This window comes from Pituophis catenifer, unplaced genomic scaffold, assembly GCF_029215685.1.
Source record: "Pituophis catenifer annectens isolate HBS135680 unplaced genomic scaffold, rPitCat1.0.hap2 SCAF_2, whole genome shotgun sequence".
Lineage (NCBI taxonomy): Eukaryota > Metazoa > Chordata > Lepidosauria > Squamata > Colubridae > Pituophis > Pituophis catenifer.
The window spans coordinates 204187982-204200594 of NW_027256882.1; the positions used below are offsets into that span (position 1 = coordinate 204187982).

The following is a 12613-nucleotide window of genomic DNA, read 5'->3' on the forward strand; positions in this document are numbered from 1 at the left end:
GGGCATGTGTTTATCCCAAGCATGTTTAAACTCAAGTTACTGATGATTGACCCTCTACCTCCACTGGCAGTTGATTCCAAGCTTCCAATACCCTTTCTGGGAAGTAATACTTTTTAACATTATTTTAAACTTTTCTCCTGTCAGCTTATGCCCCTTTGTTCTTGATTTTCACTTAATGTTGAAAATATTGCCTTCTAAAACCTTATTCATCTTTATATTTAAAGGTTTCAATCATGTTCCCCCTTTCCCTTTTGTCCTTCAGGCTGTACCTATTCAGTTTCTCCAATCTCTCCTGATAAATTTGTCCCTCAGACCTTGTACCATTTTTGTTGCTCGATCTTATTAATATTTTTTTTTCAAGTGAGGTCTCCAGAACTAGGCACAGTATTCCAAATACTTCCACATACTTCCAAATATCTTTCACTTCCCAGTGAGGCCTACCACTCCTGGATTTCCTGACTGCTTCTGAATTCTTACACTAGAGAAAAGAGGGGTTGGAGAGATGAAGAGAGGAACGAACTAGATGTAATGAAAGCAGCAAAATATTCTGCCCAGATGTTTGCATAGACGGGAAGAGCTGGAGATCAAATGCATACAATTAAATGAGTAACCAGCTGGCAAGAGAGAGAGTTTTCTTTCTCATCCATCTCATTTTTGTGGATTTTTCCCCCCTACTGCTCCTATACTAGAAAAAGCAGCCACAGACATTCACAGGTATGCACCACCACTCAAATCCCTCCAACTATTATGGGATAGAGGCAGGAATATGCAAAGTATATTTCAAAGAAAAAAAATTGCAAAAGAGCTATAATGACATATTTCATATTAGGATAGTAGACATCCTAATTTTATTACAAGGAAGCTCCATTGATTTTCATGGGGACAATGCACAAGCTGTTCAGGATTATTTCAAGGGCAAAGTAACAGTAAAAGGGTGGGAAGTGATTTACTGGAAGTTACTGCCAAAACTTTGTATGTGTCCTCCCCCAAAAAGATTTTATTGCAAGAGTGAAACAAAGATTTTCCTGCTTAAAATTTGGCTTGCAGGCATTTGGATAGAAGTTTGAATACAGCCCTGATTCCATTCTAAAGCTTTTTCCATCTTGGAAAAATGCCAGCTGGGGAATTCTGGGAGTTGAAGTCCAAACATCTTCCAAAAGCTGCCACTGTTCTAGATCATGAACATGAATCTCTGCAAAATGCGTCATGTTCCTTTTTTGGTTCACTTACCTGAGGCAAATTTCCCAAATTTCAGCACTTTTGTCAACACTTGCGGTACATCCTTGATGCTGCTGTCCTGGCTAAACGATAGCAAGCGTTTGGCATCATTGAACAATCGGTAAACACTGAAGAAATGAGGGTAAGAGCAAAGAAACAAAAAGAGAAAAAAATATTAGTCATCATGAGAGAGACAGCTTCAAATATCCCCCAAATGGATCCTAAAATATTTCTTTATCCACGTTTACTTTGTGTCTGACATTATTGGGCGCTATTCTGCTAAGTCCTGGTTGGTGCTGGCCTCCCGGGAGGTTCCGCGAGGCTGGCTCCAGGGTATTATCAACGCTTCTTTGAGCGAGGGTGTCTTGCCATCCGCCTTGAAAGAGGCGGTGGTGAGGCCCCTCCTCAAGAAGCCTGCTCTGGATCCGGCTGTTTTGGCTAACTATCGTCCGGTCTCCAACCTTCCCTTCTTGGCGAAGATTGTTGAGAGTGTGCTGGCGCAACAGCTTCCTGGGTATCTGGATGAAGCTGTCTATTTGGATCCGCTCCAGTCCGGCTTCAGGCCTGGGCACAGCACGGAAACGGCATTGGTCGCGTTGGTGGATGATCTCTGGAGGGCTCGGGATAGGGGTTGTTCCTCTGTCCTGGTCCTGTTAGATCTCTCAGCGGCTTTTGATACCATCGACCATGGTATCCTGCTGCGCCAGTTGGAGGGGTTGGGAGTGGGGGGCACTGTTTTGCGGTGGTTCTCCTCCTATCTCTCCGACCGGTCGCAGTCGGTGTTGGCAAGGGGGCAGAGGTCGACCCCGAGGCGCCTTGTTTGTGGGGTGCCTCAGGGGTCGGTCCTCTCGCCCCTTCTGTTCAACATTTATGTGAAGCCGCTGGGTGAGATCATCCGTGGCTTTGGGGTGGAGTTCCATCAGTACGCTGATGATACTCAGCTGTACATCTCCACCCCAGGCCATCCCAACGATGCCCTTGAAGTGATGTCCCAGTGCCTGGAGGCCGTGCGGATCTGGATGGGGAGTAACAGGCTCCGACTCAACCCTTCCAAGACCGAGTGGCTGTGGCTTCCGGTGTCCCGATATAGCCAGCTGGTGCCATCGCTGGCTATTGGGGGCGAGTTATTGGCCCCCACGGATAGGGCTCGCAACTTGGGCGTCCTCCTGGATGCACGGCTGTCTTTAGAAGAGCATATGATGGCCGTGGCCAGGGGGGCTTTTTATCAGGTCCGCCTGATTCGCCAGTTGCGTCCCTTTCTGGATCAGGATTCCTTACGCACAGTCACTCAGGCACTCGTCACTTCCCGCCTGGACTACTGCAATGCTCTCTACATGGGGCTCCCCTTGAGGAGTACCCGGAGGCTCCAACTGGTGCAGAATGCGGCCGCGCGGGGGATTATGGGAGCGAGGGGTCGGTCCCATGTGACACCTCTCCTTTGTGAGCTGCATTGGCTTCCAGTGGTCTTCCGGGTGCGCTTCAAGGTGTTGGTTACCACCTTTAAAGCGCTCCATGGCATAGGACCTGGGTATTTGCGGGACCGCCTTCTGCCGCCAATAGCCTTCCACCGACCAGTACGCTCCCACAGAGAGGGACCCCTCAGGGTGCCGTCGGCCAGGCAATGTCGGCTGGCGACCCCCAGGGGGAGGGCCTTCTCTGTGGCAGCCCCCGCCCTCTGGAACGATTTGCCCCCGGAGATAAGAAGGATATTGGATCTTCGGGTCTTTCGCCGTGCCCTGAAAACTCTTCTTTTCCAGCAAGCAGGGCTGGCGTGAACCCCGCCCCCCTTTTTTAGTTTTTAATGGTTATTAATTGTTTAGTTTTAATTTGTTAATGGGTTTTAATTCGCACTGTTTTAATTTGGGCCAAAGTATATAATTCTTTTAATTAATTTTAAATTTTGTATTGTTATGTATTTTAGTTTTGGCTGTGCACCGCCCTGAGTCCACTAGGAGAAGGGCGGTATATAAATTGAATAAATTGAATAAATAATAATAATAATAATAATAATAATAATAATAATAATAATAATAATAATAATAATAAGTCAACACGATCATATTCCCATAAGCACTTGTTTATAAATTGCTTCTACATGTTGTTTCTGAGCACATGGAAACATCTATTAATTGAATTGGTTTGGTTTGGTTTGCAAAGCAAACAAGGAGAAGATATGATTGGCTAGTTGGTGGTTCAGCTTGTCATGCAAACACAGCCCTTCCCTGTTTCTTAAGAGGAGAAAGGCAACATGTCTTATCTCCAGGATCACCAATGAAGTAGAGTAGAGGGAATAGCCTTCCTGATGCCACAAGCAAGAATTTACAGGATGAGTATCAGGGAAGAAAGACTTCTTTGAAGTCTTTCTGATTAAGCAATGGTCTCTGCATGTCCACCTGGATTATGGGATAGAGAATATGGAAGATAACCTTGTTGGAAATGTACAGGAAGCATCACTTAAGCACAAGGGGGCTGAAGCATTTCTTAGAACAATGAGGTAACATTCAGACATGACTCAGACAGACAAGCTTCCTAATTCACTTCAGTACAGACTTGCAAAATTATACTAGTCAATCTCAATAAAGGCAGTTCTGTAGCATTAATTAATTTGGGTCCCACCTTTATTATTTTTACAAAGAATTCACGGCGGCGGGCATATTCCACACACCTTCTTCCTCCTGCTTTCCCCACAGCAACCACCCTGCGAAATGGGTTGGACTGAAAGAGAATAACTGGCCCAAAGTCACTGGCTTTCACAGCTAAGGTGGGATTCAAACTCATGGTTTTCTATTTTCTAGCCAGGTGCCTTAAACACTAGATCAAACTAACACTGTTTCCTGATCCGGCCTACCTAGAGGGCCTAACAAACAATAAACAGCTCTCTCTCCCTATGCAAAGGATATCAGCCCCAAAATTTCTTGGTAGCCCTCAGCAGTAGAAAGCAAAGGATGTTCTAAGTAACTTGCTTTCTTTCGGTGTAGATAATTTGGCTTGCATTACATTTTCCTTATTTATAATATTCACTCTACCCCCAATAACCTCCCCCTTTTTGCTCCTCATTTGTGCTAAAGGATAAAGGCTTCCCTTGAGTACAGCAAAGAACAGCCTGTACCGGTGATAAGACATTGTTGTTCTGTCTTCTTCACATTGGCAGGCCAAAGTTTAATAAATAGCAAATACTCACATAGAATCGTTAAAATTGCCAACAATGCGGGGGGTCTCCCCAGGTGTCGGAGAACGAAAGCAAGGATTGTTGGCATTACAGATAATCCCCTGGACCCAGGGCAATGTTCCAGCCGAAGGCATGGCCTTGTTTGGAAAATGACCTAAAAATATGAGGATAAATATTTAGGACATTGCATGACATCATCCTTAAAACTCCTCTGTCCTGAGGTTATGCCTCCCCCACCCAAACAGTCTTCAAACACATATGATACACGGCAACAAGAAACAAAGGCTTATAACCAGGGATGAAATGCTCCCGGTTCGGACCGGATCACCCAATCCGGTAGCGATGGCGGCGGGTGGTTCAGAGAACCGGTAGCAAAAATCCCTGCACCCCCACCCCCACCATGCCCAGCTGAGCGGCACGATCATCAGAGGCTTTTTTTTAACTTTTAAAAGCATTTTTTCTACCACCTCTTCCGAAGAAAAAATGCTTTTAAAAGTTTAAAAAAAAAGCTTCTGATGATCACGTGGCTCAGCTGGGATCATCAGAGGCTTTTCAAAGCATTTTTTTCTGCAACCTCTTGGCCGAAGAGGTAGTAAAAAAAATGCTTTGAAAAGTGTCTGGCAACTCCCAGCTGAGTTGCCTGATCGGCAGAGGCTTTTCAAAGCATTAGAAAAAATGCTTTGAAAAGTTAAAAAAAAAAAAAAAAGTTGGCCACGCCCACCCAGTCACATTAACACCCCCCACCCACCCACGCCCACACCCACAGAACCGGTAGTAACAAATTTTACATTTCACCCCTGCTTATAACATATGCAGCAAATAGGCAAATTGTGAAAGGGCAAACAGGTGCAAAAGACAACAGGAATCTTGTACCATAGACAGGTAATCCTCGACTTGAAACAGTTTCATTTAGTGACTGTTCAAAGTTACAACGGCACTGAAAAAAGTGACTTATGACCGTTTTTCACAGTTATGACCATTGCAGCATCCCCATTTACATTTGGATGCTTGACAACTGGTTCATATTTATGACCGTTGCAGTGTCCTGGGGTCATGGGAACACCTTTTTTAGCAACCTTCTGACAAGCAAAGTCAATGGGGAAGCCAGATTCACTTAACAACCGTGTTACCAATTTAACAACTGCAGGGATTCTTGCCACAACAAATGTGGCAAGAAAAGTCATAAAATGGGACAAAACTCACTTAACAAATTTCTCACTTAGCAACATAAATTCTGAGCTCAATTGTGGTCATACGTCCAGGCCTACCTGTATGTGTTAAAGTTACAAGTAGTCCTCAATTTAAGACCACAATTGAGCCCACAATTGAACCCCAAATTTCTGTTGTTAAGTGAGACATTTGTTAAGCGAATTCTGCCCCATTTTACGACCTTTCTTGCCATAGTTGTTAAGTGAACCACTGCAGTTGCTAAGTTAGAAACATGGTGGTTAACTAAATCTGGCTTCCCTATGACTTTGCTTGTCAGAAGGTCACAAAAAAGTGATCACATGACCCCAGGGACACAGCAATGGTTATAAATATGAATCGATTGCCCAGCATCTGAATTTTGGCCACATGATCAGGGAGATGCTGCAAAGGTTGTAACAGTGAAAAACAGTCATAAGCCACTTTTTTCAATGCCGTTACGACTTTGAACAGTCACTAAACGAACTATTGCAAGTTAAGGACTACCAGTATATCCCACTTTTCCTGCAGGTGATCAAGGCAGCACACACAGATTTTCTTTCCCAAATATTTTTCTCTAGAACAACAATCACTATGTTAGATAGGGTAGGAGAAGTGATTGGCCCAGTCACCCGGTGAATTTACCTCAGTGAATCAACCAATCAAATCTTTATTAGGGTAATAAATGAGCATAACAGCCATGGTGGTGCAGTGATTAGAATGCAGTACTTCAGGCTACTTCTGCTGACTGCCAGTTGACTGCAGTTCGGCAGTTCGATTCTAACCGGCTCAAGATTGACTCAGCCTTCCATCTTTTCGAGGTTGGTAAAATGAGAACCCAGACTGTTTGCGGCAATATGCTGACTCTGTAATCCGCTTAGAGAGGGCTGTAAAGCACTGTGAAGCGGTATATAAGTCTAAGTGCTATTGCTAAGAAGGGTGGGAAACAAAAAATTAGTAATTTTAAAAGTGAAAGACCATATAAAATACATATGTTTAGAATATGTATATATATATATATATATATAGATATATATATATATATATATATATATATATATATATATTTCTTACTTCTTCGTAGGGTTTATGTGTGTTTTTCTTCTAGCCAGGTTTTCCCTACGTAACCAAGGTTTTTTTTTTTTGTACTGAGCTGGAGCTACAAAAAAACCTTGGTTACATAGGGAAAACCTGGCTAGAAGAAAAACATATATATATATATATTCTAAGAATATATTCTATATATTTTATATATATTCTATTTCCCTGAAAATAAGACATCCCCTGAAAATAAGCCCAATCGGGCTTTTGAGCACATGCGCTAAAATAAGGGCCCCCCCAAAAAGCCCGCCCGAAAATATTTAAACGCATGCACAGTCAGTCCCGCCATTTCCTCAGGTTAGAGTTAGGGAGACAGAGCTGGAAATCAGGTAAGACTGCAAGAGGAGCCCCGTCTTGCTCCATATGCCCCAAAATAATAAGACTTTCCCAAAAATAAATATATACTGTATATAAAGCAGTAAAAACACTGATTGTTTTGTTTAGCTTTTTAAATTACCAATTGTTTGTATTCCCTCCTTCTTATGCTGGTCAATGACCATAAAGAGATTTGATTGATAGTGAGTTTCCATGCTCAAGGATGAAATTCAGCCTAGTTTTTTCTGGCTTCAGTTGGACATCTTAACTGACTTACTACTGTATATTAATATTAAAAGCTATGCAAGAGAGATTTCATCAGGTCTAGTTATCTCTGTTGAAATCCCTTCTCTATAACCAGCCAATGAAGTTTGAATTATTATGGAGAAATATACCACAGGGTTGCTATTTTTTGAAAAAGGAAATCCTGTTTGAGTAGAGCTAACTAGGAACACATTGAACAAGTTTCTGTGTTTCAGGAACTGATCCCATTCTCAAACTTCCTTCAGCTGTCCTGAAAAAACTTGTTAGTTTGATGTGAGCTAAGTGCATTCTCGCCCAACAAATTATGAGCACTTTTAGCCTCTGATACACAATGCAGCTTATTACTGAACATAGAGTAGCATTCTTTCTTTTTATATATATCAACCCAGCAATCATGTATGTTTCCATGTGAAACATAGAAACACACATGATTGTATGGTCATCTATGTCAGGAAATAAATCCTGTTGAAGTCCATTAGTTTTACTTCATAAATATGTATCAGGGGTGAAATGCTCCTGTAGCGATGGAGGCGGGTGGTTCGGAGAACCGGTAGCAAAAATCCCTGCCCCCCACCCCTATGCCCAGCTGAGCCGCACAATCATCAGAGCCTTTTTTTTTTTTTACTTTTAAAAGCATTTTTTCTACAATCTCTTCGGCCAAAGGGTTTTTTTCTTTTAAATGCCTCTGACGATCCCAGCCGGGTTGCCTGATCGGCAGAGGCTTTTTGAAAGCATTTTTCGCTGAAGAGGTTGTAGAAAAAATGGTTTTAAACGTTTTAAAAAAAAATTGGCCACACCCACCTAGTCACATTACCCCCACCACCACCAAGCCACGCCCACAGAACCAGTAGTAATTTTAGATTTCACCACTGGTATGTATATACAAGAGTTTAAGGCCAATTAAATATCCCACATTGTTGTATGCCTAGGATTTCTCTGTTGTGTAAGACTAATTTGTTATTTGCCAACAGTTTTTATTAATAAAAACATCCATCAAAATAGCTACAGGTAATAACACAGCTCTGTTGTTTAAATAATATGTGAAGGTGTGAAAGAAATCATTTTAAAGCAGTGGTTCAGAAAGTGTGGTCTGAAGACTCCTGGGAATCTCTGAGACCCTTTCAGGGGGTCTGCAAAGACAAATATTTTAAAATTTCTCAGTTTTAATTTCTAATGTAGTCGATATTGATAGATATAACCCATATAAACCAAAGCTCTTTGAAGTCTTCAATGCTTTTTAAGAATGTAAAGAGGCCCTGAGACCAAAATGTTTGAGAACCACTCCAATAAGGAATCATCGTAGGGTTAGGATTGTACTACTAAACACAAGGCTATAAGGAAACCTTCAGGGTTATGTTAGCAAGAGTTTTTATAATCTTAATAGTGGTCAAGCCAGAGCAACTTTAGCAATGGCATTTGTTGACATCAGAAATGAATTGCAATAAAAACTCTAATTTGAGCTGTTGTGGCCATATGCAAATCTGAAGAACCTTGCTATCTGTCTGAAGATCAAGTACAGACTGCTCTGATGGCCCAAACCTTTGTCAGGCCTGTTATCTTCCATCTTTCTAGGCCAGAAATAATTCAGTCCTTATGCAATCTGCCTCTCACTTACTCCTCCTTCACCAAAGCTGAAGCCCAAGAACTCAGGCATTTTTAAAACTTACATTCATGTTGTTCATAAGGTGGATAAGACACTCTCACAGACATCAGAATAAAGAAGATAAACAATGGCCAAGTGATTTCGATCAGTAGTTGGACCTGGAAGAGAAGAGGAGAAACAGCAGATTACTAAGTATCCATACTTGGTATGATCAATTTCATTTTAAATTGTATTTTATCCAATTCCATTTTAAATTGTTTTTATCGGATTTTAGTAATAATTTGTGTCTGGAACTCTGCATTTTGATATGTGAATCAATAAAGTAAACTAAACTAACTAACATACTTGGTATGATGAAGCAAATGAAAACAAAAGTAGACATAAGTATGATTTTTTTAAAAAAAACTTCTATGAACAAAAGATTGCTCTTTGGTGTAGCTTTTCCCAATTCAGTGCCTTCCTGATGCGCCTGGACCAATTGGACTACAGGTAGTCCTCGACTTATGACCACAATTGAGCCCAAAATGTAAGTTGCTAAATGTAACATTTGTTAAGTGAATTTTGCCCCATTTTACGACTTTTCTTGCCACTGTTGTTAAGTGAATCATTTCAATTGTTAAATTAGTAACACGGTTGTTAAGTGAACCTGACTTCCCCATTGATTTTGCTTGTCAGAAGGTCACAAAAGCGGATCACATGACCCAGGGACATTGCAATGGTCATAAATATGAACCAGCTGCCAAGCATCTGAATTTTGAACATGTGACCATAGGGACGCTGCAATGGTCATAAGTGTGAAAAATGGCCATATGTCACTTTTTTAAGTGCCATGGTAATGTTGATCGGTCATTAAATGAACTGTTGTAAGTCGAGGACTACCTGTATTAATTCATGAAGCAATAATTTTACTGCATTCCTGTCTACTAAGCAAGGAATGGGATGAGATGGAGGAAGGTTTGTTTCCAGCCCATACCCATTATTCATTCATATTTTCCCTCTTAAATTGAACTTTCATATGCAATTTCCCCCAAAATGTAAATATATACTGAAGTTTAATGCCTGTAAGATACCTTATGTAAATTTTCTCAATGCAGCCTTCATTTTTCATAAGTTTCCCAAATGTCAGGGGATTTTTCACCTTATGCACTTATTATATAACGAAAAATCAAACAACCAGCACATGCTATTTTGTTTCCAACTCTGAATAGTGTTTGATCTTTTGTAGGCAGGTTTCAATATTATCTGTTATTTTTCAGACTCTTCTTTGCAAACATTTTTCTCCTTTTGTGCAGGTGTCTGACTGAAGTCTATTTTCAAAAATAATTTTGGAGTCCTTTGTAAATATGCATATATTTACATGTATTTATAACACATACACACAAAACTTTAGCTATCATTCTGGAAAGAATAGTCAGTTATTATAGTTGTAATCCAGCTACCTCAAAATGGACAGGCTAGGTAAGGCTGGTCTAGACTCAGTTACCTCGCAACAATACAAGGAAATTAAATTATCCAGGCTGTGAATCAAATGTATTAATGAACCTTTGGAATGCCAATCCTCTCCGTGTGACATTTATTTATTTTATTTATTTTATTAAATTTGTATACTGCCCTTCTCCTACTGGACTCAGGGCGGTGCACAGCCAAAATAAAAAACATCCCAATACAAAATTTAAAATTTGTTAAAAGAATTACACACTTTGGCCCAAAATTTAAAACATCCCAACTAAAACCCATAGACAATTAAAATCTAACATCTCAAAAAAAAAAGGGGGGGGGGTTACGCCAGCCCTGCTTGGTGGAAAAGAAAAGTTTTTAGGGCACGGCAAAAAGCCCGGAGATCTGGTATCATGCGTATCTCCGGGGGCAAGTTGTTCCAGAGGGCAGGTGCTGCCACAGAGAAGGCCCTCCCCCTGGGGGTCGCCAGCCGACACTGCCTGGCTGATGGCTGAGGAGTCCCTGTCATTATGCCGTGACATAATGGAATGTAAACATATCTGATTTCTGTATATGCCAAATGATTATTCCAAATGGAAAATTTATATATAAACGCACTGGAGGAAACTTTTGCAGCAGCCCTTCCATAATCCTCCACCTACTTATGTAATTTCTGAAAATGTTTCTGAAAAACATTTCTTCGGAAAATGTTTTCAAAGATTCAGAATGCTAAATCAACTATTTTCATGCAAAGTAAATTCTTCATCAGATCAGCCACACACACTGACTATCCATGGTGGGCATGTTGGTGAAAGAACTGTGTTGTTCAATGTCTATGTAGACTAGAGCATGAAGATGAGGATCTAAAATTAGATAATTGACATTTAGCATAGATCCAAGCTCTGACGATGTTACAGTAAGTCAGCAAAATCTAAACTGTAAACAAATCTCATCCTGAAACATTACATTCATTGGTGCAAAATCTTTTGCCAATTATGTATCCCAGATGATGTAGAAATCGTGGAACTTAATCCACTTTTCACAACTGGGGATCAGCAGTCTTTGCTTCTACAATTAGTACAGTTCTGTCTTGCAAGGCAAATTGGCCAATTTGTAATCAAATTGAGGAAATTCTTCTCAAAATATCTTCAGATATTGGGCCCATATCCAGATCCAAATTCATTACGGCAACCACCCAATCTACTGTTGTTAAACAAGGGTATAGAATAAGGTGACCAGACGTCCCGCTTTTGGCGGGACAGTCCCGCTTTTTAGCAATTTGTCCCGCGTCCCGCGGCGTTTCAAAAAAGTCCCGATTTTTCATTCTGCCTCCTCAGTCCCGCTGCCTCTTGAGCCCCAGCTGATGGCTAGAAGAAAAAAAAACTGTTTAAACTCTTGCCCGGGGCTTCAAAGGGCCGCCCTACAGGCAATCAGTGTAAAGAGTTCCTGAAGCAGTTTTTTTTCCCCCTAGCTAAGCTGCAGAAACGAAACCGAAACCAGGATCTTTGGTGGAACGTGACAAAATGAGGCAGAGAGAGATTTATTTTTATTTTTATTTTTCCTCCCCAAAAAAGGTAGGTGAAAAACTGCAAACAATGGGAAATTTAGGAGGAGAGTTCAAGATTTTAAAACACAAAAGAAAAAAAAGCTGTATTTAACTAGGGAATTGTAATAATTGAATTGAGATACTATTAATTGTATATTGTGTTGAAAGCAGAAATGTTTAAGTTGTGGTTCAGAGGAATATATGGGGGAAATTATTTGGTTTATTATTATTGGTAAATATAATTAATTGATTTGTAAGAAATTGGATTGCATGGAAATAATTGGAATATTCATGTTCATATTGATTAATATACAAAAAGGATAGTTTTATAACTAATTGATTTATATTAAAATGTTGAATTTGTATTAAACAACTGTATTACATAATTACATAATTAAACAATGTGAGGATGGATATAAAAATAGATGACAATGGAAAGGGGTATAATATAGAATAGAAGGGAAAAATTGAATTTGATTAAGATTAGAGATGAGGATGAAGGGTAATATTGGTTTTTTAAAAAAAATAGATGAGGAATAAATATGGCAAAAAGGAAATATAGAAATTGTAAATTTAATTGAAGTGACTAAACACTGTTTAAATTTGTGAACCGGCCAAATACTCTGTTCAAAGAAAATAAATTGTATGTTTGTATGTGTGTTTCTAATTACTGCTATTTATTCATATTTGTTCTCTTTTATTCTTTAAAGTTTAACCATTCATTCTTTATCTTAATATCTTTATATTTGTTTGGGGTTGGCTTTCTTCCCTTTCA

At 40.2% G+C, this 12613-nt stretch overlaps 1 protein-coding gene across 2 annotated transcripts in view; it reads right to left on the reverse strand.

Moving 5' to 3' along the window:
* ABCA1 (ATP binding cassette subfamily A member 1) overlaps positions 1–12613 on the reverse strand; it is a 129590-nt gene that overhangs the window by 88152 nt on the left and 28825 nt on the right. For both annotated transcript variants that reach the window (XR_011600075.1, XM_070938540.1), the window contains exons 3-5: positions 8920–9013; positions 4400–4541; positions 1231–1346 (exon numbers count right to left, since the gene is read on the reverse strand). Coding sequence is in view for 1 of the 2 variants with exons in the window: in XM_070938540.1 (XP_070794641.1) it covers positions 1231–1346; positions 4400–4541; positions 8920–9013 (352 nt within the window). In the remaining variant the exon portion in view is untranslated. The remainder of the gene's footprint in view (positions 1–1230; positions 1347–4399; positions 4542–8919; positions 9014–12613) is intronic.